Source organism: Corvus hawaiiensis, unplaced genomic scaffold (assembly GCF_020740725.1).
Source record: "Corvus hawaiiensis isolate bCorHaw1 unplaced genomic scaffold, bCorHaw1.pri.cur scaffold_85_ctg1, whole genome shotgun sequence".
Lineage (NCBI taxonomy): Eukaryota > Metazoa > Chordata > Aves > Passeriformes > Corvidae > Corvus > Corvus hawaiiensis.
Window position 1 is genome coordinate 11,181 of NW_025963385.1, and position 23,708 is coordinate 34,888.

At 68.8% G+C, this 23,708-nt stretch overlaps 7 protein-coding genes across 21 annotated transcripts; 3 read left to right on the forward strand and 4 right to left on the reverse strand.

Annotated features, from left to right (window-relative positions):
- Nucleotides 1-143: 143 nt before the first annotated feature.
- On the reverse strand, nt 144-5,559 carry SLC17A7 (solute carrier family 17 member 7). Of its 3 annotated transcripts, none has more exons than XM_048293520.1 (12): nt 5,381-5,559; nt 4,547-4,772; nt 4,149-4,267; nt 3,942-4,056; nt 3,331-3,418; nt 2,870-2,956; nt 2,656-2,795; nt 2,244-2,390; nt 1,660-1,792; nt 1,332-1,442; nt 1,123-1,250; nt 144-577 (listed from the first exon to the last, which is right to left on the reverse strand). In XM_048293520.1, exons 1-12 carry the CDS (start codon nt 5,440-5,442, stop codon nt 302-304), a joined length of 1,632 nt encoding a protein of 543 aa, XP_048149477.1. In that variant the 5' UTR covers nt 5,443-5,559; the 3' UTR covers nt 144-301. The 3 variants fall into 3 exon arrangements, with proteins under 3 accessions (XP_048149477.1, XP_048149476.1, XP_048149478.1); XM_048293519.1 differs by having other exon boundaries at nt 1,051-1,250; XM_048293521.1 differs by lacking the exon at nt 2,870-2,956 and having other exon boundaries at nt 1,051-1,250.
- Nucleotides 5,560-5,727: 168 nt separating this feature from the next.
- On the reverse strand, nt 5,728-8,192 carry PIH1D1 (PIH1 domain containing 1). Of its 3 annotated transcripts, none has more exons than XM_048293510.1 (9): nt 7,997-8,192; nt 7,845-7,908; nt 7,569-7,757; nt 7,414-7,475; nt 7,254-7,338; nt 7,067-7,160; nt 6,904-6,991; nt 6,361-6,540; nt 5,728-6,265 (listed from the first exon to the last, which is right to left on the reverse strand). In XM_048293510.1, the coding sequence occupies exons 1-9, from the start codon at nt 8,075-8,077 to the stop codon at nt 6,233-6,235; spliced, it is 876 nt and encodes a 291-aa protein (XP_048149467.1). In that variant the 5' UTR covers nt 8,078-8,192; the 3' UTR covers nt 5,728-6,232. The 3 variants fall into 3 exon arrangements, with proteins under 3 accessions (XP_048149467.1, XP_048149466.1, XP_048149468.1); XM_048293509.1 differs by having other exon boundaries at nt 6,901-6,991; nt 7,997-8,191; XM_048293511.1 differs by lacking the exon at nt 5,728-6,265 and having other exon boundaries at nt 6,537-6,609; nt 6,901-6,991; nt 7,997-8,185.
- A 97-nt stretch (nt 8,193-8,289) lies between these two features.
- Nucleotides 8,290-13,957, forward strand: ALDH16A1 (aldehyde dehydrogenase 16 family member A1). The gene is made up of 17 exons (XM_048293496.1): nt 8,290-8,472; nt 8,882-8,984; nt 9,337-9,463; nt 9,645-9,826; nt 9,901-9,978; nt 10,195-10,382; nt 10,468-10,623; nt 10,921-11,112; nt 11,390-11,494; nt 11,575-11,711; nt 11,783-11,876; nt 12,069-12,130; nt 12,414-12,491; nt 12,597-12,771; nt 12,866-13,042; nt 13,378-13,500; nt 13,700-13,957. The coding sequence occupies exons 1-17, from the start codon at nt 8,377-8,379 to the stop codon at nt 13,859-13,861; spliced, it is 2,235 nt and encodes a 744-aa protein (XP_048149453.1). The 5' UTR covers nt 8,290-8,376; the 3' UTR covers nt 13,862-13,957.
- A 73-nt stretch (nt 13,958-14,030) lies between these two features.
- Nucleotides 14,031-16,419, forward strand: FLT3LG (fms related receptor tyrosine kinase 3 ligand). 2 transcript variants are annotated; one of them, XM_048293514.1, is made up of 7 exons: nt 14,031-14,166; nt 14,414-14,423; nt 14,509-14,610; nt 14,799-14,894; nt 15,023-15,166; nt 15,439-15,807; nt 16,190-16,419. In XM_048293514.1, the coding sequence occupies exons 4-7, from the start codon at nt 14,874-14,876 to the stop codon at nt 16,385-16,387; spliced, it is 732 nt and encodes a 243-aa protein (XP_048149471.1). In that variant the 5' UTR covers nt 14,031-14,166; nt 14,414-14,423; nt 14,509-14,610; nt 14,799-14,873; the 3' UTR covers nt 16,388-16,419. The 2 variants fall into 2 exon arrangements, with proteins under 2 accessions (XP_048149471.1, XP_048149470.1); XM_048293513.1 differs by lacking the exon at nt 14,031-14,166 and adding an exon at nt 16,015-16,087 and having other exon boundaries at nt 14,187-14,423; nt 14,841-14,894; nt 16,190-16,340.
- Nucleotides 16,420-19,098, reverse strand: KASH5 (KASH domain containing 5). 9 transcript variants are annotated; one of them, XM_048293499.1, is made up of 14 exons: nt 18,820-19,098; nt 18,672-18,746; nt 18,403-18,584; nt 18,274-18,323; nt 18,128-18,194; nt 17,905-18,045; nt 17,710-17,827; nt 17,579-17,629; nt 17,427-17,504; nt 17,279-17,335; nt 17,121-17,180; nt 16,923-16,987; nt 16,779-16,836; nt 16,420-16,712 (listed from the first exon to the last, which is right to left on the reverse strand). In XM_048293499.1, the coding sequence occupies exons 3-14, from the start codon at nt 18,540-18,542 to the stop codon at nt 16,458-16,460; spliced, it is 1,140 nt and encodes a 379-aa protein (XP_048149456.1). In that variant the 5' UTR covers nt 18,543-18,584; nt 18,672-18,746; nt 18,820-19,098; the 3' UTR covers nt 16,420-16,457. The 9 variants fall into 9 exon arrangements, with proteins under 9 accessions (XP_048149456.1, XP_048149463.1, XP_048149462.1 ...); XM_048293506.1 differs by having other exon boundaries at nt 18,128-18,167; nt 18,412-18,584; nt 18,672-19,098; XM_048293505.1 differs by having other exon boundaries at nt 18,128-18,170; nt 18,412-18,584; nt 18,672-19,098.
- Nucleotides 19,099-19,236: 138 nt separating this feature from the next.
- CD37 (CD37 molecule) lies at nt 19,237-21,527 on the reverse strand. 2 transcript variants are annotated; one of them, XM_048293508.1, is made up of 8 exons: nt 21,117-21,267; nt 20,781-20,853; nt 20,563-20,687; nt 20,258-20,332; nt 20,037-20,137; nt 19,760-19,952; nt 19,603-19,686; nt 19,237-19,346 (listed from the first exon to the last, which is right to left on the reverse strand). In XM_048293508.1, the coding sequence occupies exons 1-8, from the start codon at nt 21,180-21,182 to the stop codon at nt 19,269-19,271; spliced, it is 795 nt and encodes a 264-aa protein (XP_048149465.1). In that variant the 5' UTR covers nt 21,183-21,267; the 3' UTR covers nt 19,237-19,268. The 2 variants fall into 2 exon arrangements, with proteins under 2 accessions (XP_048149465.1, XP_048149464.1); XM_048293507.1 differs by lacking the exon at nt 20,781-20,853 and having other exon boundaries at nt 21,117-21,527.
- A 235-nt stretch (nt 21,528-21,762) lies between these two features.
- BAX (BCL2 associated X, apoptosis regulator) lies at nt 21,763-23,668 on the forward strand. The gene is made up of 6 exons (XM_048293515.1): nt 21,763-21,808; nt 21,924-21,972; nt 22,694-22,855; nt 22,935-23,070; nt 23,146-23,250; nt 23,438-23,668. The coding sequence occupies exons 2-6, from the start codon at nt 21,944-21,946 to the stop codon at nt 23,537-23,539; spliced, it is 534 nt and encodes a 177-aa protein (XP_048149472.1). The 5' UTR covers nt 21,763-21,808; nt 21,924-21,943; the 3' UTR covers nt 23,540-23,668.
- Nucleotides 23,669-23,708: the final 40 nt, after the last annotated feature.

The window sequence follows — 23,708 nt, forward strand, 5'->3', positions numbered from 1 at the left end:
GTCCCCTCCAATGCCCCCCATTGTCCCCAGAGCCACCTCCGGTGCCCCCCAGTACCTCCCAGTGCTCCTCCAGTATGCGTAGGACCCGCTGCCAGACCTCCCCGTCCCTCCCAGTGCCCCCAGAACAGCACTCCACACTCTCGATCGGCCGATCCTTGTATTTATATATGTACAGCGCAGGGGGGGCCCGGCTTTCGGGGGTCTTGGGGCAACGGGAGGAGAGCGGGGGCTCCCCGGTGTGTCCCTGGGGGTCTTGGGGGGGGGGGGGGGTCCCTTGGGTGGGGGTTGTGGTCTTTGGGGGTCACCCATGGGGGGTCCCGGGGGCCGGGGTGGTGCCGGTCGCCCCGTAACTCGCGGGGGGCCCTCCCGGGGGTCCGACCCCTCCTCCTCCATCTTCCTCGCCTTCCTCCTCCTCCTCGTCGCTGGCCCCGCCCCCCGGCGCCAGAGGCTCCGCCTCCTCCCGCGGAGGCTCCGCCCACGGCTGCGGCTCCCCGGAAGCGAAGGCGCCGTAGAAGGCCACGCCCCCGTAGTGCACGAGCGCGGCGATCAGGAACACCCACTGCCACTCCTCGCGCGTCTGAGCCAATCAGCGCCCGCCGCCCGCCCGGCGCCGGCCAATCAGCGCGGGCGAGGGGCGGGAGCGAAGGGAAAAGGGGCGTGGCAAAGGGAGGAGGTGTGGCCAAGGGGAGGGCGGGGAAATGAAGGGGGCGCGGCCAAAAGAAAGCCGCGAAAAGCGGAGCGGACGGAGCGGGGGCGTGGCCAAGGGAGAGGGAGGCGGGGAAAGATCGGTGGGCGGGGCCAAGCGAGACGGTGAGTGACAGGCGGCCAGCACCACCTCCAAAATTCGTGTGTCCTCCCCCCCGGTCCCGCTGTGTCCCCCCGGGTGCTACTGTCTCCCCCTGGTCCCACTGTCCCTCCCCAGCTCCTGCTGCCCCCATTGTTCCCCCCCACTGTCCCCCCCATTGTCCCCTCACCTTGTGGCGGGCCGGCACCCCCACGATGAGGGGACACACCATGCCGGACAGTGTCCCCCCCCCATTGTCCCCTCACCTTGTGGCGTGTCAGTGCCCCCACGATGAGGGGACACACCATGCCGGACAGTGTCCCCCATTGTCCCCTCACCTTGTGGCGTGTCAGTGCCCCCACGATGAGGGGACACACCATGCCGGACAGTGTCCCCACGCCGTTGGACAGCCCCATCAGGACGCTGGCGTAGCGCGGGGCGATGTCCAGGTGGTTCACGTTGAATCCTGGACATCAGGGGGGATAGGGGTGTCACCTGCGTGTCCCCTGCTGTCCCCACCCCCTGTCCCACTGTTCCCTGTCCCCACCGGAGATGGCGAAGCCACTGAAGCCCACGGCCAGCACGAGGAAGGAGATGGCCACCGCCCGCGAGTGTGAGTAGCCCACGACCAGCAGCAGCGTGGCCTCCATGCCGAACCCTGAAGGGGGACATTGTCACCCGCGGTCACCTCCGTGTCCCTAAAGCCCGTGTCCCCTCGGTCCCACCCCGCTGTCCCCTTTAGTCCCTTCAAATCCCCGCCACAACGCCCACAGGCCCCTTCCCTGGGTCCTCCTGATGTCCCCTCCTGTCCCCAATGTCCCCAACACCCCCGATGTCCCCTCCCGTCCCCTGCTGTCCCCTGTCCCCTCGCTGACCACCGCAGTTCATCATCTTGCGGACGTTGGTGGTGGACATCAGCCCCCGGGAGCGCAGGTAATCGGCGATCTGGCCACCGATGGGTACCACGATGGTCATCACCAGGTGCGGCAGCGCCGACAGCAGCCCCACCTGAGGAGGGGTTTTGGGGATTTTTGGGATTTTTTTTTTGGGGGGGGGGGCGATGTTTTTTTTATTCTTTGTCATTTTCAAGGTGTTTTTTGAGGTGTTTTTTGAGGGTTTTTTGGAGGTTTTTTTGGGGTGCTTTTGGGATTTTTTGGGGGGGTTGTTTTTTCTCAGGGGCATTTGGGGGTTTTTCAGGGAGGCTTTTGAGATTTTTTCAGATTTTTTTTAGGGGGGTTGGGTTTTTTTGGGGGGGCTATGGAGGTTTTTCGAGGGTTTTTTGGGGGGGGTATGGGGGTTTTTTGAGGGATTTTTTTTTTCGGTTTTCAGGGATGATTTTGCTTTTTTGGTGGATTTTTTGTGGGGGTTTTTTGGGGTATTTTTGAGGGGTTTTGGTTGTTTTTTTTTTTTTCTTCTGTGCGTGCATTTTTGGGGTGTTTATGGGGTTTCTGGGTCCCACCTTGCTGATCTCGAAGCCAAAGACCTCCTCGAAGTAGGCGGGCTGGCTGATGAGCAGCAGGTAGAAGGTCCAGCTGCGGCAGAAGTTGGCCACGATGATGGCATAGACGGGCATCGAGGTGAAGAAGTGGCGCCAGGGCGTGGCCAGCTGCGGACAGCGAGTGACCAGTGACCAGCTGACCAGCGGCAGTGACCCCCACGCCACTCCCAGCCCCGCTCCAGCCCCAGTTCCTACAGGATGAAGCAGTCGGACCTTGGGTGGCCCCAAGAGTGGTGGCCACAGTGACCCTTTGGTGGCCATCGTGACCCTTTGGTGACCCCCTGCTGACCCTTGGCCCCCCATGACCCCCAGTGACCCCCCCCCGGTGCCTCCCAGTGCCCCTCCCAGCCCCTCCCAGCACTCCCAGTCTGACCAGTAGCGGGTTGCTGCCCGTGCTCTCGCCGATGCTCTCCTCGATGTATTTGCGCTCCTCGGGGGAGATGGTGGGGTGCTGGGCGGGGCTCTCGTAGGACACCAGCACCCAAAACAGGTACCAGAACACCCCAAAACTGCCTGGGGGAGGTACTGGGGTCACTGGGAGCACTCGGAGGGGTCACTGGGGTCCCGGGGGGGGTCGGGGGTCTCACCGTAGACGTAGAACACGGAGCTCCAGCCCGTGTACTGCACCAGCACGCCGGCCAGCGGCATGGCCACCACTGCCCCCGCGTAGGACCCTGTCCGAGGGGTCAGTGGTGACCAGGGACAGCCAGGGACACCCCCGGACACCCATGGACACTCCTGGACACCCTCGGCCAGCGGCGTGGCCACCACCGCCCCCACGTAGGACCCTGTCCGAGGGGTCAGTGGTGACCAGGGACAGCCAGGGACACCCCTGGACACCCATGGACACTCCCGGACACCCCCGGCCAGCGGCGTGGCCACCACCGCCCCCGCATAGGACCCTGTCCAAGGGGCCAGCGGTCACCAGTGCCCCTGGTAACCCCCAGACCCCCCAGTAGCCCCCCAGATGCCCCGGTAGTCCCAGCACGGCAGAAGGCCATGGTGGCCCCTTAGACCCCCCTGGTAGCCCCCCAGTAGCCCCCAGTACCGCAGAAGGCCGTGGTGGCCAGGCGGCTCCGCTCCAGGGGCGGGGCCCACTTGCTCCAGATGCCGTGACAGGCGGGGTAGGTCACACCCTGCCAAAAAAGGGGCGTGGTCAGAGCGGGACACGCCCACCGGGACACGCCCACCCCGGTCACACCCAGCCCAGCCCTGCCCTGCCCAACACGGGCCAGGGGCAGCAAAGGACACACCCAACACCCCTGGCCACGCCCTCCGGCCACGCCCTCCGGCCACGCCCTCCGGCCACGCCCCGGCCACGCCCTGGTCAATGGGCGTGTGGACATGACCACGCCCCAAGCTCATCTGCTGAACGCCCAAAACCACCCCAAAACGCTCCAAAAATACCCCCAAAATGCTGCAGAATATCCCTAAAACACCCCAAAACACCCAAACCCACCTGAAAACACACAAAACCACCCTGAAGCACCTCAAAGACACCTGAAAATCCCCGGAACCACCCCAAAACGACCCAAACTCAACATGATATCCCCAGACATCTCCAAACCACTCCAAACCACCCCGAAACACCTGAAAGTCACCCAGTGACCTTCCTAACCCCCCCCAACCACCCCCAAAATACCCCAAAACCGTGCTGACCTCGACCAGCCCCTGCATGACGCGCACGGCGATGACGCAGCCGACGTGGGTGCGTGCGGCCGACGGGATCAGCATGTTCAGCACCGAGGTGGACACGATGGCCAGCCCGAACACTCTGAGGTGGACAGCGACCCTCAGGGGTGACACTGACCATCCTAGGGCCACCACCTTTCCCCTCGTTGGGGCCACTTCAGGGCCACCACTGACCTGTTGGCAGCGAATTTCTGAGCGATGAAGCCGCCGGGGATCTGGGTGACGATGTAACCCCAAAAGAAGGAGCCATGGATCATCCCCACTGTCTCCGGGTCCCAGTTGAACTGGGCGTGCTGGGGGATGGCAGGGAGCGGTCAGTGGGGTCCAGGACACGGCCTGGATGTGCCCTGGACACTCTTGTCCAGGTGTGTCCACCCCACAGACATCTCAGAGCTGTCTTCCCCACAGTGACCCCCCCACAGCTGTCCCCCGCTGACCCTTTACCTGCCCAGGCCCCATAGCTGGACCCCACTATTCCCATATGACCACGTGTCTGCGGGCAGGGTTGACCCCACTGACCCCCCACCTGTTCCTGCCCTCCACTGACCGTGTTGACCCTACTGACCCCGTACCTGTCCGTGGGCCGGGTTGACCATGCTGACCACGGCCACGCCCAGGTTGCAGCGAATGCCAAAGCTGATACAGAAGCCGATCCCGCACAGGATGGCGATCCCGTAGCGCCGGGGCAGCCCGCAGAATGTGCAGTCCAGCACCGGCGGCCGCGGCGGCGTCGGGGTCATTCCCCCCCCCGAGCTCAGCTCCAGGCTCTCGGGGTCATCCTGGCGCCGCTCCAGGAACCTCGAGGGGTTCGTGGGGGGCTCTGGTCACCCCAGTGTCCCCCACGTCCCCCCATCCCATCCCTGTGTCCTTTTCTCCCACGGGACCCCCCTGAGCTCTCCGTGTCACCCCGGAAGGGACAGTGGGGCACTCCGGTCACCCCACGCCCCACCCCGATGTCCCGCATGTCCTTTCCCTGCCCCCCCGCCACGTCCCCAGGTCCCCCCGTATCCCCCCCCGCGCCAGCAGTGGCAGCAGATTAAAGGCTCTTAAATCCCCCGTGGTGGCGGCGGCGCCGGGGAGGGGACGAGGACAGGGACGGGGACACGCGTGGCATGGACACGCGTGGGCTTGGGCGGGGGGAGGGGTAACATGTGTGCAGCACACCCCAAAACCCCCCAAAACCCTGAAATTCCCCCTCAAAACCCCCACATTCCCCCCAAACCGCCCCAAATCCCACCCCAACCCCCCCAAATTCCCCCCAAAACGCCCAAGTCCCCCCCAGGGCTCTTACTGCTGTCACAAGAGCGGTGACAAAGTCACAACCACCCTCCCTCCCCTCAACCCTGACTCCCCCCCACCCCCCCGACCCCCAAATGTCCCCATCCCCCATAAATTTGGGGTCTCACCTGTGCAGCCGGCCCAGCCCGGCCCCCACCTGGCGCCGGAATTCCTCCTTGTTGAACTCCATGGTGGTTCAGGCCACCATGACCCGAGTGACCACCAGGAAGCCCTCCAGGACACCTCTGCCCCGCCTTGGGGCCACCCAGGGGACAGCTGAGGGTGTCCCCCCCCCTCCCCACAGCCCCCCAACCCCTCCAGCGGCTCCCGGGGCCTCTTGGCTCTTCCCGGGCAGCTCTGGGAACGTCCCCCCCAAGCCCCCCCGGCCCCTGCTCAGCCCTAAATCCCCCCCAAATCCCCCCCCGCGTGGGCTGGGGGGGGGCGCGGGGGGGCCTCAGCCAATGACAGGACACGGTTGGGGTTTAACTTTTATTGGGGGGTTTTGCACAAAAAAGGAGGTGGGAGGATCCTGAGGGGAGTGTGGCGGGTCTGAGGGGATGGGTAGGGGTGGGAAGAGGGGCCAGGAGGGACCTGGGGAGGATCGGGGGGGCCCAAGGGGAAGTTTCAGACAATCTCGGGGTGGAGGGTCCAGGAGGGTCGTGGGGGGCGTCCCCGAACATTCCTGGAGGAGTTTAGGGGGTCCTGAGGAGGGTCCCTGAGAGGCCTCGGGGTGGTCAGAACCGTCCCGAGAAAGGCCCCAGAGGTCAGAGGGTCCTGAAGGGGGTCCCTGAGAGGAAGTCCAGAGGGGTCCTGGGCTGGGGGGTCCAGGAGGCTCCTGGGGGTGTCCAAGAGCATCCTGGGGAAGTCCAGGATGACCCCAGGCTGGGGTGGCCAGGAGGGTCCCGGACGATGCTGGGGAGGGTCCAGAGCGATCCTGGGACTTCTCGGGGGGGGGTCGGTCGGGATGGGTCCCTCGCCCCTCACACCCGTAGCGGCATCGTCACCGTGAGAACCTGCAGGGGGCGCCACGTGCTCAGCGGGGGGCGTGTCCCGCGGCCGGAAAAGGCGCGTCCTGCGCCGCCCCCCCTCCCGCCGTTGCCATGGTTACCTTGGAGCGGCGGCGGAAGCGCGCGCGGCACCGCGCGGGGTCCGCGGGCAGGGGCAGGCCCAGCTCCAGCAGCGCCCCCTGGCGGCCGGGCGGACCCTCGGCGGCGGCGCCCCCTGGCGGCGGGCGGAGCAGCAGCAGCCGCTCCTCGCTCAGCCCCAGCCAGAGAGACCCCGCCCCCTCCTGGGCGGGGCCGGGGGGGCGGGGCCAGCGTTAGGACACGCCCACAGCACCCCCAACTCCCCCTTCGGGCTGTAAGGGAGCCCCCATTGTCCTCTGAATGCCCCAGGATCTGGGAAACCCCTCCCGCCGCAACCCCAGCACCTCCCAGTGCCCCCTCCAGCATGATGGGAAACGCCCAGTGCCCACCCAGTGCCTCCCAGTTCCCCCCAGTGCCCACCCAGTAGGATGGGAACCCCCCCCAGCACCTCCCAGTTACCCCCCAGTGCCCCTGAAAGATGATGAGAACCGCCCTCCCCACCCCCCAGGGCCCCCCCAGCAACTCCCAGTTCCCCCCAGTACCTCCCAGTTGCCTCCACTCACCACCTGGGGCAGGTGCACCCGGGCCTGCAGCACTTGTGGGTCCTGGGCCGAGGGCTCGGCGACCACCACGAACTGGGGGGGGTCTGGGGGGCTGCGGGGGGGGCACTAGTCAGGCTGGGGGGGCCCTGGGGATTTTGGGGAGGGCTCTCCAGGGGTCCCCACTCACCCCGGGAGCTCCTGGATGTGGGGCCGGGGCCGGGCCCGGATGTTTTGGGCTGAGATAGAGCCCAGGAATTTCCGGTTCTGCAGCACCCGCCAGCCTGGGGGGGCACAGGGGGGTCACAGGGGGGCCAAGGGGAGGGGCAGACCCCCCCCCGCCCCACCTAAGCCCTCTCAGCGCTCTCCAGTCTCACCAGTGAGCTCCAGTTCCACGCCGTACTTCTCCGACAGCCCCTCCATGGCCACGGTCAGGAAGAACTCGAGGTACAAAGGATCGGCCTGGGAGCGCCGGGGTGGGGGTCAGAGGCCCGCAAAACCTCCCCGAGACCCCAGTTCCCCCATCCCCACCCCCACCTGGAGCGTCCTGAAGAATCCCGAATTCACCACCACGTCGTAGGCGGTGCAGCCACGGCCTCCTGTGGGGTTGGGAGAGATTTCAAGAGAATTTGGGGTTCACCAGGGGTGTCGGGGGAAGGGGGGATTTGGGGACAATTTCTGGGGTCTCTGACCTCGGTCTAGCTCGGCGTGTGGCTCCCCGAGGCTCATGGGGATCCTGAAGCCGCCGTCGGGGCCGGGGGGCTCCCGCAGAAGCCTCTGGAGGCCCGGGGGGGACACGGGGGGTGGCGGCGGCACCTCGGGCGAGTGACAGACGTTGACGAACACTTTGTTCCCACCCGCGCGGGTCTTCACGCACAGCCCTGGGGGTGGACACGGGGTTGGGGGGTTGGGGGGCCGGCGGGGACCGCCCCGAACCCTCCCCAAAACCCACCGGAGCCTCCCCTTACCCGGCTGCGGGGTGACGGCGCGGGCGGGGCCGGGGCGCGGGGGCTCCTCAGGGTCCGGGGTCACCTGCGAGGATGAGAGGGGGTGTTCAGAGCCGGGATCGGGATCGGGATCGGGATCGGGATCGGGATCGGGATCCCCTCCCAGGACCCACCTGCAGCAGGAGCCGCCGCAGCGCCGCCTCCTCCTCCTCGTCCGCCTCCAGCTCGGCCGAGAGCAGCGACGGGTCCGCCATGGCCTGGGGGACCGGGATGGGGGAGAATCCGGAGAGGGAGGGGAAAACACCACGACTCCCGGCCCGGGATGGACCGAGACCCCAGGGAGCCTCCCCGGAAACCCCCAGGGATCCCCCTGAGTGACCCCCGGAGCCGCCCTGACCGCGGCCGCCGCTTCTTGGCGTCCCGTCACTTCCGCTCCCGGCGGGGCCCGTCTCCGTGGTTACGCGGGGACGCTCTGGCCGCTTCCGCTCCGTCTCGGTAGTCCTGGGAACGGCTCTGGCCGATCCCGCCCCGTCTCGTTGGCCCCTCGGCGGCGATGGCGGCTCTGGTGGCCCTCGGGGCTGCCCCGGTCGCCAAAATCTTCTCCACGATGGAGGAGGGACCGATCCCCGCGGGGATCAACCCGGGAGAAGTGAGGGGGGATCTGGGGGTCCCCGTGGGTGGGCCCTGGGGGGGACCCTGGGAGTCCTGTGGGGGCCCCTGAGGATCTTGAGGGGCTCTTGGGGAGCTCCTGAGGAACTGGGAGGAGTCTAGGGGGGCTCCTGAGGGAAATAAGGAGGCTGGGAGAAGCATCTGGGGGGGAACTGGGACGGGTTTTGGGGGTCCCGTGAAGATGGGGGGGTCCTGGGGGGCACTGTGGGGACACTGGGGGGTCCTGGGGGGGGTCCTGGAGCTGGAGTGGTCACGGGCGGAGCCCAGGGTCCCTCGGGGTGTGTCCGGGTCAAAGTCCCCCCATGGCCCCAAGGTCATTTGGGGGGATGGGGGAGGCTTTGCTGGGGCCAGGGGGTCCCAGGGGTGTCCCCCACCCCCCCCCCCCCCAGGCGTGGCTGGAGTCCCATGGCCGCAGCCTCGGACACTTCGTGGCCGGAACGTGGCTGAAGCCACCGGGAAGGATGAGCCTGGAGTGCCGGGAGGCCGCCACGGGTACGGGGAGGAGACAGGGGTTGGGGTCAGGGGTTGGGGTTGAGGGTCACGAATTGGGATCAAGGGTTGGGGGGTGAGGTCAGGCCAGCGTTGGGGGTCAGGGGTTAAGGGCAGGGTCACTGATTGGGGGTCAGGGTTAGGGGTGGGGTTGGGGGTCAAGGGTCAAGGTCATAGATTTGGGGTCGCTGGTCCAGACCAGGGTCAGGGGTTGGTGATTGGGGTCAAGGATTGGGTCAGGGCCGTGGATTTGGGGTCAGGACCCTGCTCCGGGATCAGGGTTTGGGATCAGAGTCATGGATTGGGGGTCAGGGCTTGGGGTGGGGATGGCCATCAGTGGCCTGTCCGTCCCCAGGCCGGACGGTGGCTGTGGTGCCGGCGGGGGACAGCTCGGACCTGGCCGCGGCTGTGGCGGCGGCGGCGGCGGCGGCCGAGGCCTGGGCAGGGCTGGGCAGGCCCGAGCGGGGGCAGCGCCTGACCCGGTGAGTGACCCCCTGACCCCGTGACCCCATGTGACCCTCTCTGTGCCCCTCGGGTGACCTTTGACCTTTCGCTGTTCCCCCCGTCCCCAGGTGACCCCGGGTGACCCCAAGCCCCTCCCCAATGTCCCCCAGTGTCCCCCCATTGTCCCCCTGACCACCCCATGTTCCTGCTGCCCCCCAGGCTGGCCACCACACTGGACGGTGACCGCAGGGGGACAATGGGGGCCCTGCTGGCCCTGGCCGGAGGGCGGCCACTCAGCCGGACCCTCGGGGCCGACCTGGACCTGGGGCTGCGGCTGCTTCAGGTGCCCGCAGGGGGGGCCCAGCTCGGCCCACCTGGCCTGGAGGGCTGGACCCCACTGGGTGAGTGGCCACTGTCCCCGCGGTGTCCCCTGTGCCTTGCTCGTGTCTCCTGACCCCCTGCGTGTCCCCCCCAGGGGTGGTGGCTGTGGTCCTGGCAGGTCCCTGCTCGCTGTCAGCGCTGCTCTGGAAACTGGGGCCACTCCTCGCCATGGGTGAGCGGTGGTTGGGGATCTTGGGGACGGTTTGGGGACCTTGGGGACAACTAGGGACCCAGGGAAGAAGGGGGAGATCCAGGGTACAAGGGGGGATCCAGGTCTGGGGGGCTCCCGAATGTCCCTCAGAGGTGTCTTTGGGGTGTCTCAGTTGCATTTTGGGGTTTCCCAGCATCGTTTTGGGGTGTCCCAGCCACGTCTGGGGTGTCTCCGCAGGGAACACGGCCCTGGTACTGTCCTCTCCGGCCGCTGCCCCTCCACTGCTGCTGCTGGGGGAACTGAGCGGGGAGGGGGCAGCGCTGCCCCCCGGGGTCCTCAACGTCCTGGCCGGACCCCCGGGGCTGTGCCAGGCCTTGCGTGCCCACCCTGAGGTCACTTCTGTCACCTTCCTGGGAGCATCACAGGTATGGCGGCGTCGCCATGGTGGGAGGTGACAACAGCGGGGTGTATCCCCAACTCGGGGGTCCCCAGCACTGTCCCTGTCCCCAGGAGGAGCTGCAGGCACTGGTCTGGGGGTCCCCATGCCGAGGGCCGCGCCTGGGTGGTCCCCGTGGTGGCCGTGTCGTGGTCATCGTGCTGGACTCGGCCGACCTGGACAGCGCTGCTGCTGCCATCGCCGCCACAGCCGCCACTCCCCCTGCACTGGTGGGGGCTGGGGGGGCCCGGGGGGTCCTGGGGGGGGGGTTGGGTTATTTGGGGGGCCTTTCAGGGGGTTTCAGGGGGTTTTTTGGGGCTTTTTGAGGAGGTTACAGGGGGGTTTTGTGGAGGTTTTTCTGAGGGGTTTTGGTTTTTTTTGGGGGGGGGTTTCAGGGAGTTTTGGCAAGGTTTTTGTGGGGATTGCGGGGGGTTTTTTGGAAGCTTTTCGAGGGGTTTTTGGGTTTTTTTGGGAGTTTCTTGGTAGTGTCCCAGGCCACCCTGACATCCCCCCCACTGTGTCCCCAGTTCCCGTGGGGGGGCTGCGTGGTGCTGGCCCAGGACGCGGTGGCGGCAGCGCTGGAGCGGCGGCTCCGGGCCCGGCTCGGGGCCCTGCGAGTTGGAGACCCCCTGGACCCCAAAACCGAGGTGGGGCCGCTGCCCCCCGGGACCCCCCTGCCCGAGGGGGTGGTGCAGGAGGCGCATGAAGAGGGGGCGCAGGTGAGGGGGGTCGCAAAGGGGGCCAGGGTGAGGTGGCTGTGGGGACATTGGGGTGAGGCGGGGGGGATGGGACGGTGGGGAGGGGCACAGGGTGTTTGCAGTTGAATTTGAGAGTTCCTGGACATTGGGGTCCCCTACGGTAGGGTTTGAGGGGTCCCCTGGGGGAAAATTTGGGGATTCCTGGGCATTGGGGTTCCCTTGGGGGCAGTTTGGGGGTGCCCCGGGTGGCGCTTTCAGGGTCTCCGCTGGTTGGGACCCCGTTTTTTTCCCCCCCCAGGTTTTCCAGGTGCCGCTGCCGCCGCTGCCGGAGGGGGGGCATCGTTTCTATCCCCCCACGCTGATCTCGGGGGCAGCCCTGACCTCATGCTGCCTGCGGGAGCCGGTGGGTGGCCCCGGGGGGGACCCTCAGGGGTGCCTTTTGGGGTCCCCTGAGTGTCCCCTGAGTGTCCCCTGCCCTGCCAGGCCCCAGGGCCGCTGCTGGTGCTGCTGCCCGTGCGCAGTCCCAACGAGGCCGTGGCCGTGGCCTCGGCGCTGCCCCAAACTGTGGCTGCCGCCGTCTGGGCCCAGGACGTCACTGTGGCCTTGGACACTGCAGACAGGTGACCACCAGCCCCCCTGAACCCTGAGCCCTGCAGTGACCGCTGACCGCTGACCGCTGACCCTTCCCCAGGCTGCCCCAGGGGCTGGTGTGGCTCAACGCCCTGGACCTGTTGGACCCCAGTGGGGGCTGCGCTGGGGGGGCCATGGACACTGACCTGGATGAGGTGGCGGGGTCCTGGGTGGTCTGGGAGGGGTCACAGGGGGGTTTGGCGGATGCTGGAGGAATGGAGAGGTTTCCTGGGGGGGATCCTGAGTGGTTTTGTGGGGAATGGGGTGGGTTTTGGGGGTCCCTGGGGTGGTTTGGTGGGGTCTGGTGCCATTGCAGGTGGGCTGAGCGCCCCCTGCGCTCCCTCCAGGCGCTGCGAGAGTTCGGGTGCCCCCCCTGGGAACAGCCCCCCGAGGTGGATGAGCCGCTCAGGTATCTCCTGATGGGATGGGGACCCCTCCCCATGATGGAGACCCCAAATTAGGGGGTCCCAGGATGAAAACTCCGAGATGGGGACCCCACTGTGACCTTTAACCCCCCCAGGACCCCCTTCTTCCCCCCCCCCCCCCCCCCGCGGGTGGCCCCATCCCATCCTCCCAGGGGGTCCCATACCCCCCTCAGGACCCCAATTCTCCCTCTCCAAGGGGTGCCGCTGATGCCTTAAGAGGCATCCCCCGGTGTCCTCCCCTTCTTTGACCCCCTGTCCCTGTCCCAGCCCGCTGGTGACCGCGGATGACCCCAGCGATCCCGACCTGGCTCAGGCCGTGGCCGCGGCCCGCGGGGCCGCCCCGGGGTGAGTGACCGGGGTGGGGGGCGGCATCTCCAGGGGTGTCCCCGACCATGGGACCCCTTGGAGAGGGGAGGGGGGGTCGGTCCCCAACGCCCCCGGCTCCCGCAGGTGGGGGCGGCTGCCGGGGGCGTCTCGGGCCCGGGTGCTGCGGGGGGCGGCGGCCGCGCTGGGGGGGACACACGGGACCCCCAAGGACGGCGACAGCGGCGACACCGACGGGAGCCTGCGGAGGGCGCTGCTGCGCTGGGCGGCGCGCGCGGAGCGCGTGGGCGGGGCCGTGCAGGTGGGCGTGGCCAAGAGGGGGCGGGGGGCGGGGCTGGGAGTGTCTTTGATGGACGAGCGCGAGCTCTGAGTGGGCGTGGCCAATCCCGCTGCAGGAGGTGCCCGGGGGGCGCGCGCTGGTGACGCGCAGGCCCCTGGGCGTGGTGGGCGTGGCCTGGGGCTGGCCCCGCCCCCTGCCGCTGGAGCTCCTCCCCCCGGCGCTCGCGCTCGGAAACTGCCTCGTGGTGGCGGCGCCCCCTGGCGGCGCCGGTCCCGTTCAGCGGCTACGGAAGGTGCGGAACTCCGGGACCTCCCCCCCCCCCCCCCCCCCCCCCCCACGCTGACCACCCCCCGGGACCCCCGGGTGACACCTGTGACTCCCTAGGAGCCCCCGGGCGACCCCTCTGTGTGACCTCCGGGTGCCTCCCTGTGACCCCCCACATGTACCCCTTGATAAAGCCCCTATGTGCCCCCCGCGCGACCCCCGGGAGCCGCCATGTGCCCCCTGCGACCCCGCGTATGCCCCCCGAACCCTTGCAGGACCCCCTATGTCCTTTCCCATCACCCCCGGACTCCCCCCTCCCCCCCCCCCCCGCGGTGACACTGCCCCCTTCCCGTGTGTCCCCAGGCTCTGGTGGCCGCGGGGCTCCCGGGGGGGGCCCTGGTGGTGCTTCCCGGGAATTCCCGGGGGTCCGGCTCGCGCCTGGCACGACAGCACCCGGACGGGCTGTGGCTCTGTGGGACGGACGCGGTGAGTGGGGGAAGGGGGCTGCGTGGTGGGGGAACAGAATGTGGGGACATGAGCAGGGTGGGCAGCGATACTTGGGGGGGATCTCTGTGGCATTTTGGGGGTCCCAAGCCGTGGGATGGCCGCAGTGGTGGGGTGAGGATTTGGGGTGGGGTCGGGCATCACCCCAGCTGTCCCTTCTTGTGTCCCCCCCCCCACCCAGGACTGCGACTGGGCCTCTGCCGTGAGTGTCCCCCGCGTTTGGGGGGTCCCCGCGGGACTCCTGGGGGCTGGGGGGCAGGACCCCCCTCCCGGCGCCGAGCGGGAGCTGGAGCTGCGCTGCACCCGCCCCCACTGTCTGTGGCTGCCGGGAGGGGGTCCCTGAGACCCCCCCCAGAACGCCCCAAACCTGCGGGGATTTCAGACCTCACACTGTGCCCCCAACCCGCGATCCCCACCCCAATAAACCGCTCCGACCGCAGCCACCGTCGTGTCTCTGTTTTCGGGGGGGTGCCGGAGGTCTCGGGGCGGGGTGGGGGTAATATTTTGGGGGTGCCCCGCCCCCGCACGTGCCCGGACGCCCGGGTCCCCTTCCCTCACGCGGGGCAGCGGCACTCCAAGCTCTTCGGGACCGGGCGAGAGGTCCCGAGCGCCGGAGCCACCCGTGGGATTGGGGAGGGGGTCCCTGGGGTGAGAAGGGGGCGGCCGGGGGTCCGCAGGGAAGGAGGGAGGGAGGGAACGGGAGGCTCAGGACGTCCCGCTGCCCCCTCGGGTTTCCTGGGCTCCCTCCCGGCTCGGTGCCGCTTTCGCTTTCGGCGGCGGCTCCGCCGCGGCCCGAGTGGTCCCGGGGGGGGTCCCGGGGGTGGCTCCGGGAGCGATCGGGGGTCCCCGTGCGCCGCCCTCCGCTCGGCAGCGCCATGGACTCGCCCCCTCCCAGCTCTGCTCTGGTAAGTGGGGACCCACCCCCCCGCCCCTCCGGGACCCCCGTGAGAGCCGCTCGGGACGCCCAGAGCCCCCCTGGTGCCCCCCCAGGTGCCGCTCCTGCTCCTCCTGGCCGCGCCCGCTCCCGGCAGCTGCTGCTCCTTCGCCTTCAACCCCGTCAGCAGCACCTTCCGCGCCCACCTCAATAACCTGGTGAGACCCCTGCCCCCCCCGGGACCCCCCCCCGACTTCCAGAATCCCCCTGAGACCCAGAGGATTCCCTTGCGCCCCTCCGACCCCCCACTCCCCAGGGAAGGCCCCACCCTGTGTCGAAAAGACCTCCTGACTGCACCCACTCACCCCCAAAGGGTCGTTGGGGACCCCCTGAGCGCCCCCCTCAGCCCTCTGGGCTGTTTTTGGGGACCCCATGACCCCTCCCACAGACTCCCTGGCTGCTCCTCGACTACCCCGTGGCGATGCCCAGCAACCTGGAGCCGGTGAGTGAGACACCCCCCCTCCGAATCCCACGTGTGTCCCCCAAATCCCCCCCTCTTCCTGCACCCCCTGACTTCTCCAACCCCTGGCCTGTGTCCCCCCAAATTCCGAACTCCCCCACCCTCCCCAGGACAGTGGCTGCTCTGATCTCTGGGGGGTGCACTTTGGGGCAGTGGCTCTGCAGCGAATGTTGGGGGTGGCGGGGAAGGACTTGGCCCCCCTGCTCAGGACCCTCCTTGCCCAGCTCCACTTCGTGGCTGAGTGTCACATCCAGGTGGGTGGGGGTCCCTGGGGGGCCCCGAGGGGGGTGGGGGGGGTTGGGAGGCTCAGGGTAGGCGGTTATGGGGTGGTCCTGGGGAGACCAAGGTGAGGTTGAGGGTCTTGAGGGGCTCTAGAGACCCCGCAGGGGTCTGGGGGGCTCCCTGAGGTGTCCAGGGTAACTCTGGGGGTTCTGGGAGGGGACTCCCAAGCGGGAGCTCTGGGGCATTTCTGGGGTTTCAGAAGGGGTCTGGGGTCCCCCTGGCGGGCTCCTGTGACACCCCCCAGGACCCCCAGGGCTGTGTCCGGCTGGAGACGGTGAACGTGTCGCAGCTGCTGGAGACCCTGGTGCAGCACCTGGGGGAGCTGCAAGGGAGACCCCCCCACTTCCCTGGCTGCGCCCACCTGCGCTGCCAGCCAGGTAGCCCCCCGGGACCCCCGAGAGACCCCCAGGACCCCTCCAGGGCAGCTGCTGACCCCCATCTCCCCCCAGGGCCAGCGCTGACTAGCCTGGCCGTGCGGCACGAGGGGACCCTGGGGGCCAGGCAGGGACCCCCCAGCCCTGCTGGACACGGGCTGGTGCTGCTGGGGGGAGTCGGGGGGGCCCTGGGCCTGGCGGCGGCAGCCTGGATGCTGTGGAGGAGACCCTGTGCCCAGGTGGGGCCACTGGAGGTCACTCTGGGGGATGGCTGTCTTGGGGGCACCAGGGGGGCTTTGCGTGTTGGGGACACTGGGGATGCTGTGGGTGTGGGCTCTCCTGGGGTCACTGGGAGCACTGGTGGCTGTCTTGGGGTCACTGGGAGGGCTGAGGACACTGGGAGCACTGGGGAGCACTGGGAGGTCCTTTCCCTCAGCCCCCCCCAGCCCTCACAGGCACCCCCGACGTCAGAGCAGGACGGGACCTGAGTGGCTGAGCGGTACCTGGGGACAAACACAGGTACTGGGAGGGCTCCTGGATACTGGGATCACTGGGAATGTCCTGAGCAGGGCCAGGGGAGGCCCCTGGACCATCAGGTCCTCACCTTCTGCCCCTGTCCAGGCTGGCCTGAACCACTGGTCAGAGACTGGGATGCCCCAGTTCCCTGCTGGAAGCCCTTGGGGGCCACACCGGGATCTCCTGGAGCCACAGAGAGACGGGGGGGCCCGGCCTGGCCTCCGCAGTGCCCATAAAGCTGATGTGGACACCCTGACTCTGACCCTGACCCTGCTCTGGGAGGAACTGGGTGGACTGGGATGAGTGTTTGAGGGAACTGGTACGGACCAGGGTGATGCAGCAGTGCTCAACTGGCCTTTACTGGGGGGGCGGCTCACAGGGGTGGGGGGCTCCGGTAGCACAGCTGGGGCTGGGGCCACTGGCGGGGCAGGAGGTAGAGCAGGGCCAGCAGCGCCAGCAGCGCCAGAGCCCACGGCGACAACGGTGCCCACGGCGACAACGGTGCCCATGATGACAATGGCACCTGCGAGGCCACCACCTCGGCCACCTCCTCGCCACTCCCTGCCAGGCCTCTTCCTCCAGACAGCACCATCCCGGTCTCCTCCTCCTCCTCCGTGTCCCCCGTCCGCTGGGCACAGCCTCTGGGTCAGTAGCTGAGAAGACCCTGCGGGGTCTCCCTTGATCCCACCCTTACCTGGCTCGCTGCCGCCATGGCCTGGACATCCGGCTGGCCGCGTGGGCACCACGGGCGCCTGTGGGAGGGACAAGAGGGTGAGGATGGCGAGGGGAGGGCTCTGGAGCGTCCCGAGGACGCCCCCCATCCATGTGTCTCCCCTACATGGCCCAGGCGTCCCGCAGCCGGCCCAGCTGCTGCCGCATCTGCGTCGTCTCCAGCCGCAGCTCCTGGGGGGAACAAGGGGGTTGTCACCTTCTGCCCTTGACCTCCACAGAGAGGGTAGCCACCGTGGGGCTGTGCTGTGGCTCAGGGGCTCTGCAGACGCTCTCTGGGCTCACACCAAGGCCAGCCATGCCGTACCTGCACCACCCGCTCATACTCCTCCAGTCCCGCTGTGAGCTCCTGGACCCGCTGCCCCGCCTGCGGGACAGGGCTGGACATGAGGGGCCGTGGGAGAGGGCCGGGGGGTGGCCCTGGTGACAGCTGAGGAGGTGGCAGTGTCACTGGGCAGCGCTCACCTGGGCAAGAGCTGCATCCCGGGCGGAGAGCAGGGCAGTGCCATGGCAGAGCTGGGCCTGGGTAGAAGTATGGAGACAGGGACACTCCTTGTCATCGTCTGACACAGCCCCCAGCACCACTCACCATGGCCACTGTGCCACCGCTCACCTCCAGGTTGGCCATCCGCGCCGCCTGCGCCTGGATCTGCTCCCGCAGTCCCTGGCCCTCGGCGAGGAGCTGCTGGTTCTGCCAGGGGTGAAACAGGGCTGGGGTTCCCCACGGCACTGCCCCACCGGGGCAGCCCCCGGCGCCAGGCTCACCTCCTCCTGTAGACCCTCGGCCCGCGAGCACAGGCTGCGCTGCTCCTTCTCCTGGGGAGGGCATGGCCGTGAGGGGGGCATTGCGTGACACCACAGGTGACGCCACGTGGCACCTCTGCCGAGCCTCTCACCGCGTGCCGTGCCTGCCGCCGGAGCTCGGCGTTCTCCTCCTCCAGCCGTTTCACCACGGCCTTCACGTCCTCCAGCTCCTCGACGGCCACCCTGGCCTGCTCTAGCGCCTGCCGGCTGCTGCCAGGGCCAAACGGTGTTTCAGCATTCCCAGGATGCCGATCCAGACCCCATCCCCGGGAGCCCCTCAGGAGCACCTTCGCAGCTGCGCTTGGAGCTGCGTGGTCTCCTCAGCCAGGCGGGCGTTGAGCTCCTCGGCCAGCTCGGCATCCCGCTGCAGTTTGGTGTTCTGAGCCGCCAGCTGGCGGGCACGGCTCCGCAGCCCCGCGGCCTCGGCGCTGCCGGGGAGTGCCACTGGTCCTGGGGTGCTCCTGGGAGCACGGCCAGGGATGGCGGGGTGTCCCCGCAGCGGGCACTTACGGGGTGGTGATGTCCGTGTTGTCACCCTGGAGCTGGCCGGCTGCTGGGGATGTGTGTCCGTCATCCTCTGCAGGATGGACACAGGGGCCTGTACTTGTGTCCCCATTGGGGCCACAGTGACTCCCTTTTCCTGTGCCAACACCCACCCGCCGGCGTCGGTCCAGTGTCGCCAGTCGCCACGTCCTGCTCCTCGGCCCTGCATGGATGGAGCCATGGGTCAGCGCCACTGACCAGTCCAGCCTGCCCCAGGCACTGTCCCATCCCTCGGCACTGACCCATCCTGCCTGCACGCTGCGATCCAGGCGCCCATGGCCGCGCGGAATCGGGTCCGGTCCAGTGCCGTGCCCGCGGCCACAGGGTCCAGCGCCCGCCGCAGTGCCCGCAGCCGCCCATCGTGCCCACTGTGCCCCGTCATCGCTGCCACGTACTCGACCACCCCGCTGCGGCTGCACCATCCCTGGGGCGGACGGAGGGGTCACGAACGATGGTGACCATCCCAGGGGAGTTTGGCCGTGGCCACCACGGCCGCAGGGGGTTTGGCTACCTGTGCGCTCCGGGTCGCAGGCAGCGAAGGTGCAGTCCAGGGCAAACTCGTCCGAGCAGCCGCTCTCGGAAGGGGCTGAGGGGGGGGACATGGGTTATGGAGGAGCTCGGCGCCTCACCCCCCGCCCCGTCCCTCATGGTCCCCGCACCTGGCAGGGGGATGACGGCGCCCGGGGCGCAGGGCCCCTCCGCAGCCATCGTGTTCGGGGGTGCTCCGATGTCGCCGCTGCCCCGGGGCACAGCCGAGGGTCGGGGATTTCTGAGGGGATCCCGGGGGCGTCGTGGGGCTGAGGGGGAGCCGGGGAGGGGGGGGGGGGGGGGCGGGAATCGCCTCACGGCGGAGGAAAGGGGCGGGGCCTCGCGCGAGCATTTCCCGCCCAGCGAAAAGGAGGCGTGGCCACCGAAAAGGGGCGGGGGAAAGGGCGTGGTCACCGAAAAGGGGCGGGAAAGGGGCGTGGCCAGCGCTGCTCCACGCGAGCCGCGCGTTCTCGGTCCCCTCCCGATCCCGTCCCTGTCCCGTCTCGGTTCCGCTGCTTCCCAACGGCTTTTATTGAAGGACAAACCCCCCCGCCCTTCCCCCCACCCCGCCCCGGCCCCCTCAGAGTCCCCGCAGCAGCTTCTCGTAGTGGGAGTCCAGGTTCCGGACCAGGAACATCGACAGCATCAGCAGGGAAAGCTGGGAGCAGAGAGCAGGATCAGCCCTCCCGGACCCACCCGCATCCCTGACCCCCCTCCCGGCCACCCTGAATCCCCACGGACCCTTCTGCCCATCCTGAATCCCCACCAACCCCCCGGTTCCCCATAGACCATCCCCTGAACCCTCCCTGGCCCCCCAGCTGCTCCCCAGCCCACCCACCCTATGGTCCCACAGCCTCCCGACCATCCCCAGCCCCTCTCCAGCTCAGCCCTCCACCCCAGGGCATCCCTCCTACCTCCCCCAGGCTGATGCCTATGCAAACCCCCACGATGGTGACCAGGTTTCCGGCCAGCCAGGTCTGGACCCTCTCCTTGCAGCCCTGGTGTGACACATAGGGGTTACTTGGAGCCCCTCCCAGAGCTCCAGGACACCCCAATTCCCCCGTGCCTCACCCTGGGGAAGATGTCCTGGGGGGCGGCCACGGGGCAGTGGCCATGGGGGGAGCACCCATGGGGTCTCGAGGGTGCTGTTGGGTGCCCTGAGGCAGGAGCAGGCGATGGCCTTGTCCTCGTCCCTGGTGCCGTCCCTGGTGGCGTCATCGTGGTGGTCCCAGTCCTGGGGTCCTTTCCAGCCACAGCAGCCGAGCTGGGGGGGGGGGGGGGGGGGGGCAGGGGTCAGTGGGGTGGCCGTGGGGCGGCTCTGGGGGTCGTTTTGGGGGGTCTCACCTGCTGCTGGACAGCGTCCCAACTCTCATGGGGGTCCCCAGGTGGTCCCTGGGCGGGGTACCCCCGGATCAGCTCCTCCGCGTAGGTGGCCACCTTTGTAGCCAGCTGGGGAGGGGGATCAGCATCGTCCCAAGACCGCAGGGTCTCCCCCTGTCTTGTCCCTCAAATGGGGACATCCCCGACCCCGGGGTGTCCCCTCCAGCCCCGGGGTCCCCCTGCACTCACAGCGGCGCGCTGCGTGTAGACGATGATGGCCACTGTGATCTGGGCAGCGAAGAGCAACAGCAGGATCCCAAAATACTTTCAGGATAAACAGGGAAGGTGAGGGTCAGCCAGACCTCCCCCCAAGCCCCTCCCTGGCACCGGGGCAGCTCGGAGGGGTCCCCCCCTCCCCGCTCACGCTCCCCAGGCACAGGATGTGGTAGCACCACGTGGCCCCGCGGTTGCCCCAGGAAGTTGCGGCACAGCCACCCCCCGCTCCCCCCCAGTTCCGTGACCCCTCCCGACTCCCCCCCAGCCCCCCAACTCACCAGCCCCAGCATAACCTTGACCTCCTTGAGGGCCCCCAGGCACCCCAGGAATCCCAGGAGCATCGTGACGATGCCGACCCCAGAGAAGCCGTAGGACCAGAGCCTCAGGCTGGCCAGTGGTGACCCTGGGGGACACGGCGGGGGAAGGGGAGTCAGGGAGCCCCCCAGCTCGGGGTGCCACACACCTTGGGATACCCCACGCTTCGGGGGTCCCTTACCCAGCACGGCGGCGAAGCTCTGCCGGTCGAAGAGGACCCAAAAGCTGAAGGTGAGGAGGAGCATGCCCAGGAACTGGGAGGGGGGGGGCGGGGGGAGCCCAGGTCAGGAAATGGGGGACCCCCAGTGCCCGCAAACACTGGGAGATTGTCGGGCCCCCCCCCAGGTCCCCCCGTGTCCCCTTAGCCACAAGTCCCCCCAAGCTCTGCATCCCGCATCTCCCCCCTGCCCTCCGAAGTTCTACTTCCCCCTCTCTCCCCCTGTCCCCCAAGCCCGCCTCCAGCCCTGTGTACCCCCTCTCCCCCCTGCCCCCCAAGTCCTCCCCCAGCCCCACTCACGAAAAACAAGAGGTTGAGGAGGAAGAGGAAGCACTTGGTACAGCCGAGGCAGCTTTTGGGGCTCATGCCTGCACGGGGATCTCACACACACACGGCCCTCAGAGCCCACCCCAAGGCCGAACCGCCCCCGGGCCCCTCGTTCCCCCCGCGCACCTGCGGCCGCTCCGCCCGCCCCGTCGGAGCCGCTGCCTCGGGCCCCGCAGGAAGCGCCGGGGGCGGCGGGAGCGCCGCGGGGGCGTCGCCCCGGGGCCCCCATGGACGATGGGGGGGGGGGAATGTGACCCCCCCCGGTGTCACCCCCGCGAGAGGGGAGTGACACCGGGGGTCCCGGGGGGCCGCGGGGGGCGGGACCGAGGGATAAGTGACAGGTCAGGGGCACGGCCAACCCGTGAGGGGCGGGGCCAGGCCGGGAGGGGCGCGGCGATGGGCGCGGTCTCCCCCCGCCCCCGCCCGTCTGTGGAACGTTGCCCCCATCACGTGATCAGGGCACATCGCCCCGCCGCCGGTATCACGTGACGCCGGCGGGGGACCACGTGGTTCGGGCGCGATGGCGGCGGCGGCGGCGGCAGCTTCGTCCCAGCGGGGCGGGGGCAGCGGCGGCGGCGGCGGCGGTGGCGGCGGCGGCGGCGGTGATCCCGGGGCCGGGACTGGGGGCGGCTCCGGCGAGCCCGCCCCGCCGCCGGGGGGCGGCGGTGAGTGGAGGGGTTGGCGGGACCCGCGGAGGGGCGCGGCCTGTACGGGCCCGGCGGCGGCGGCGACCGGGGTCGGTGGCCGCGTACCCCCCGGTCAGCGCCCCGCTGTCCGCAGGGGCCTCCTCTGACCAGATCATGGAGACGGGGGCGATCCTGCTGCGGGCGTGAGTAGCGGTGCCCGGGGAGCGCCGGGAGAACGGGCGGGGCTGGGGGGGTACAAGGGGCGACTTGTGGGGCACAGGGTACGGGGGGGACTTGGGACTGGGAAGGGCCTTGGGGGAGATGAGAGGATGCGGGTCAGGGATTGGGGAGGTGGGGGACATGGGCTGTAGGGGGACAAGGGAGGACACAGAGTCCGGAGGGCACTTAGGGTGCAGGGGGAACGTGGGGTGATTTGGGGGACACAGCGTGCTGGGGCCACTTGTGGGGATTCTGGGGGGACACAGGCTGCGGGGGAGACTTGGGACTGCGGGGGACAATTGGGGTGCAGAGGGGGTGGGGCGACTTGAGAGGATATGGGACTGGGGGGACACAATGTGGGGAGGACTGGGGACTTGGGGTGCGGGGGGGCTTGTGGGGGACTCTGGGGGGACACAGGGTGCAGGGAAACTCGAAACTTGGGGAGGGGCTTGAGGGGATGCAGAACTGGGGGAACACGGGGTGAAGGGGGAATTGGGGGACATGGGGGGATTTGAGAGGATCCCGGGTGGACACAGAGTACAGGGGGAACTTGGTGTTTATGGGGATATCGGGGGGACGTGAGAGGGTCCTGGAACTTTGGGTCCAGCTGGGACACGGGGGGACCTGGGCTGCAGGTGGGACACAGGGATGGGGTCCCACAGGGCCGGGGTGGGGGGGGGGTACCCAGAGTGCCGGGGGTCCCAGGTTCGTGAAGGACCGCGTGGAGCGCTGCGGGGACCCCCAGGCCGTGGCCCTGAGCATGGCTGCGCTGGGCGAGCCCCAGCCCAGCAGCCCCGACACCAAACGCCTCAGCGAGTGCCTCCGGCGCATTGGCGACGAGCTCGACAGCAACATGGAGCTGCAGAGGTGGGCGGCTGCCGCTTTTAGGGGGTGTCTGCGGTGTCCCTGACCCTGCCCTGACCGTCCCCGCCGTCCCCTGCCCCAGGATGATCGAGCAGGTGGGCTGTGATGCCCCCAAAAAGCTGTTCTTCCGCGTGGCCAAGGAGATGTTCGCTGACCGCACCTTCAACTGGGGCCGCGTGGTTGCCCTGTTCTACTTCGCCTGCAAGCTGGTGCTGAAGGTGGGTCTGGGGCTCCCCAAAGCCCCCTCCCCTGCCCCCCCTGAACCCCCTCTGAGCCTTCCCTGCTCTCCGTAGGCCCTCTGCACCAAGGTCCCGGAGCTGGTCCAGACCATCCTGCGCTGGACCCTGGAGTATCTCCAGGAGAACGTGCTGGCCTGGATCCAGGCCCAGGGCGGATGGGTGAGGCCCCAAAGCCCCCACTCCTCAGGGGGCTGAGCCCCTGACCCCTCCCCAACACCCCCTTTTACCCCAAATCCTCTCCTCCATCCCCTGTTTCCCAACTCCCCTGACTCTGGTTGTTCTGGGGGGGGAAGTTGGGAACCCCCAACATGTGGTAACCCCCCCCTCCCGTATCCCCTCCCCCCAGGAAGGGCTCCTGTCCCATTTTGGGACCCCCACCTGGCAGACCATCACCATCTTCGCCGCCGGCGTCCTCACGGCCTCGCTGACCATCTGGAAGATGTCGTAGACTCTCGGGGAGACCACATTTTGTCCCCCGCCCCCCCCCCAACCCCCGGGACCCCTCCCCGGACTGGCCCTGCCGGCAGGGATGGTGCTCACCCCCCCGTGCCTTCTGGGGCCGGAGGGGGTTTTTAACCAACAGGACTCGCTCACCTGGAATTCGGGGCAGTGGTCGA

What these genes read in the sequence shown, in the direction of transcription:
- BAX (XM_048293515.1), top strand. Translation starts at nt 21,944, where the DNA reads ATGGAGACGGGGGCGATCCTGCTGCGGGC. An exon ending in GGGGCGATCCTGCTGCGGGC is followed by an intron (nt 21,973 to 22,693) that starts GTGAGTAGCGGT and finishes CGGGGGTCCCAG; the next exon opens with GTTCGTGAAGGACCGCGTGG. An exon ending in CCTGCAAGCTGGTGCTGAAG is followed by an intron (nt 23,071 to 23,145) that starts GTGGGTCTGGGG and finishes TGCTCTCCGTAG; the next exon opens with GCCCTCTGCACCAAGGTCCC.
- KASH5 (XM_048293499.1), bottom strand. Translation starts at nt 18,542, where the DNA reads ATGACGGGGCACAGTGGGCACGATGGGCGGCTGCGGGCACTGCGGCGG. An exon ending in CACTGGACCGACGCCGGCGG is followed by an intron (nt 18,195 to 18,273) that starts GTGGGTGTTGGC and finishes TCCATCCTGCAG; the next exon opens with AGGATGACGGACACACATCC. An exon ending in AACACGGACATCACCACCCC is followed by an intron (nt 18,046 to 18,127) that starts GTAAGTGCCCGC and finishes ACTCCCCGGCAG; the next exon opens with CGCCGAGGCCGCGGGGCTGC.
- CD37 (XM_048293507.1), bottom strand. Translation starts at nt 21,372, where the DNA reads ATGGGGGCCCCGGGGCGACGCCCCCGCGGCGCTCCCGCCGCCCCCGGC. An exon ending in TCCTCAACCTCTTGTTTTTC is followed by an intron (nt 20,688 to 21,116) that starts GTGAGTGGGGCT and finishes CGTGTCCCCCAG; the next exon opens with GGTCACCACTGGCCAGCCTG. An exon ending in TCAAGGTTATGCTGGGGCTG is followed by an intron (nt 20,333 to 20,562) that starts GTGAGTTGGGGG and finishes TTATCCTGAAAG; the next exon opens with TATTTTGGGATCCTGCTGTT.
- FLT3LG (XM_048293513.1), top strand. Translation starts at nt 14,394, where the DNA reads ATGGACTCGCCCCCTCCCAGCTCTGCTCTG. An exon ending in TGCCCAGCAACCTGGAGCCG is followed by an intron (nt 14,895 to 15,022) that starts GTGAGTGAGACA and finishes CACCCTCCCCAG; the next exon opens with GACAGTGGCTGCTCTGATCT. An exon ending in TGGCTGAGTGTCACATCCAG is followed by an intron (nt 15,167 to 15,438) that starts GTGGGTGGGGGT and finishes GACACCCCCCAG; the next exon opens with GACCCCCAGGGCTGTGTCCG.
- PIH1D1 (XM_048293509.1), bottom strand. Translation starts at nt 8,077, where the DNA reads ATGGCGGACCCGTCGCTGCTCTCGGCCGAGCTGGAGGCGGACGAGGAG. An exon ending in CGCCGTCACCCCGCAGCCGG is followed by an intron (nt 7,758 to 7,844) that starts GTAAGGGGAGGC and finishes GTCCACCCCCAG; the next exon opens with GGCTGTGCGTGAAGACCCGC. An exon ending in GATTCTTCAGGACGCTCCAG is followed by an intron (nt 7,339 to 7,413) that starts GTGGGGGTGGGG and finishes CGGCGCTCCCAG; the next exon opens with GCCGATCCTTTGTACCTCGA.
- ALDH16A1 (XM_048293496.1), top strand. Translation starts at nt 8,377, where the DNA reads ATGGCGGCTCTGGTGGCCCTCGGGGCTGCCCCGGTCGCCAAAATCTTC. An exon ending in CCTTCCTGGGAGCATCACAG is followed by an intron (nt 10,383 to 10,467) that starts GTATGGCGGCGT and finishes CCCTGTCCCCAG; the next exon opens with GAGGAGCTGCAGGCACTGGT. An exon ending in CCGCCACTCCCCCTGCACTG is followed by an intron (nt 10,624 to 10,920) that starts GTGGGGGCTGGG and finishes CTGTGTCCCCAG; the next exon opens with TTCCCGTGGGGGGGCTGCGT.
- SLC17A7 (XM_048293519.1), bottom strand. Translation starts at nt 5,442, where the DNA reads ATGGAGTTCAACAAGGAGGAATTCCGGCGCCAGGTGGGGGCCGGGCTG. An exon ending in GGCCACCACGGCCTTCTGCG is followed by an intron (nt 2,957 to 3,330) that starts GTACTGGGGGCT and finishes CCCCTCGGACAG; the next exon opens with GGTCCTACGCGGGGGCAGTG. An exon ending in CTCCGTGTTCTACGTCTACG is followed by an intron (nt 2,796 to 2,869) that starts GTGAGACCCCCG and finishes TACCTCCCCCAG; the next exon opens with GCAGTTTTGGGGTGTTCTGG.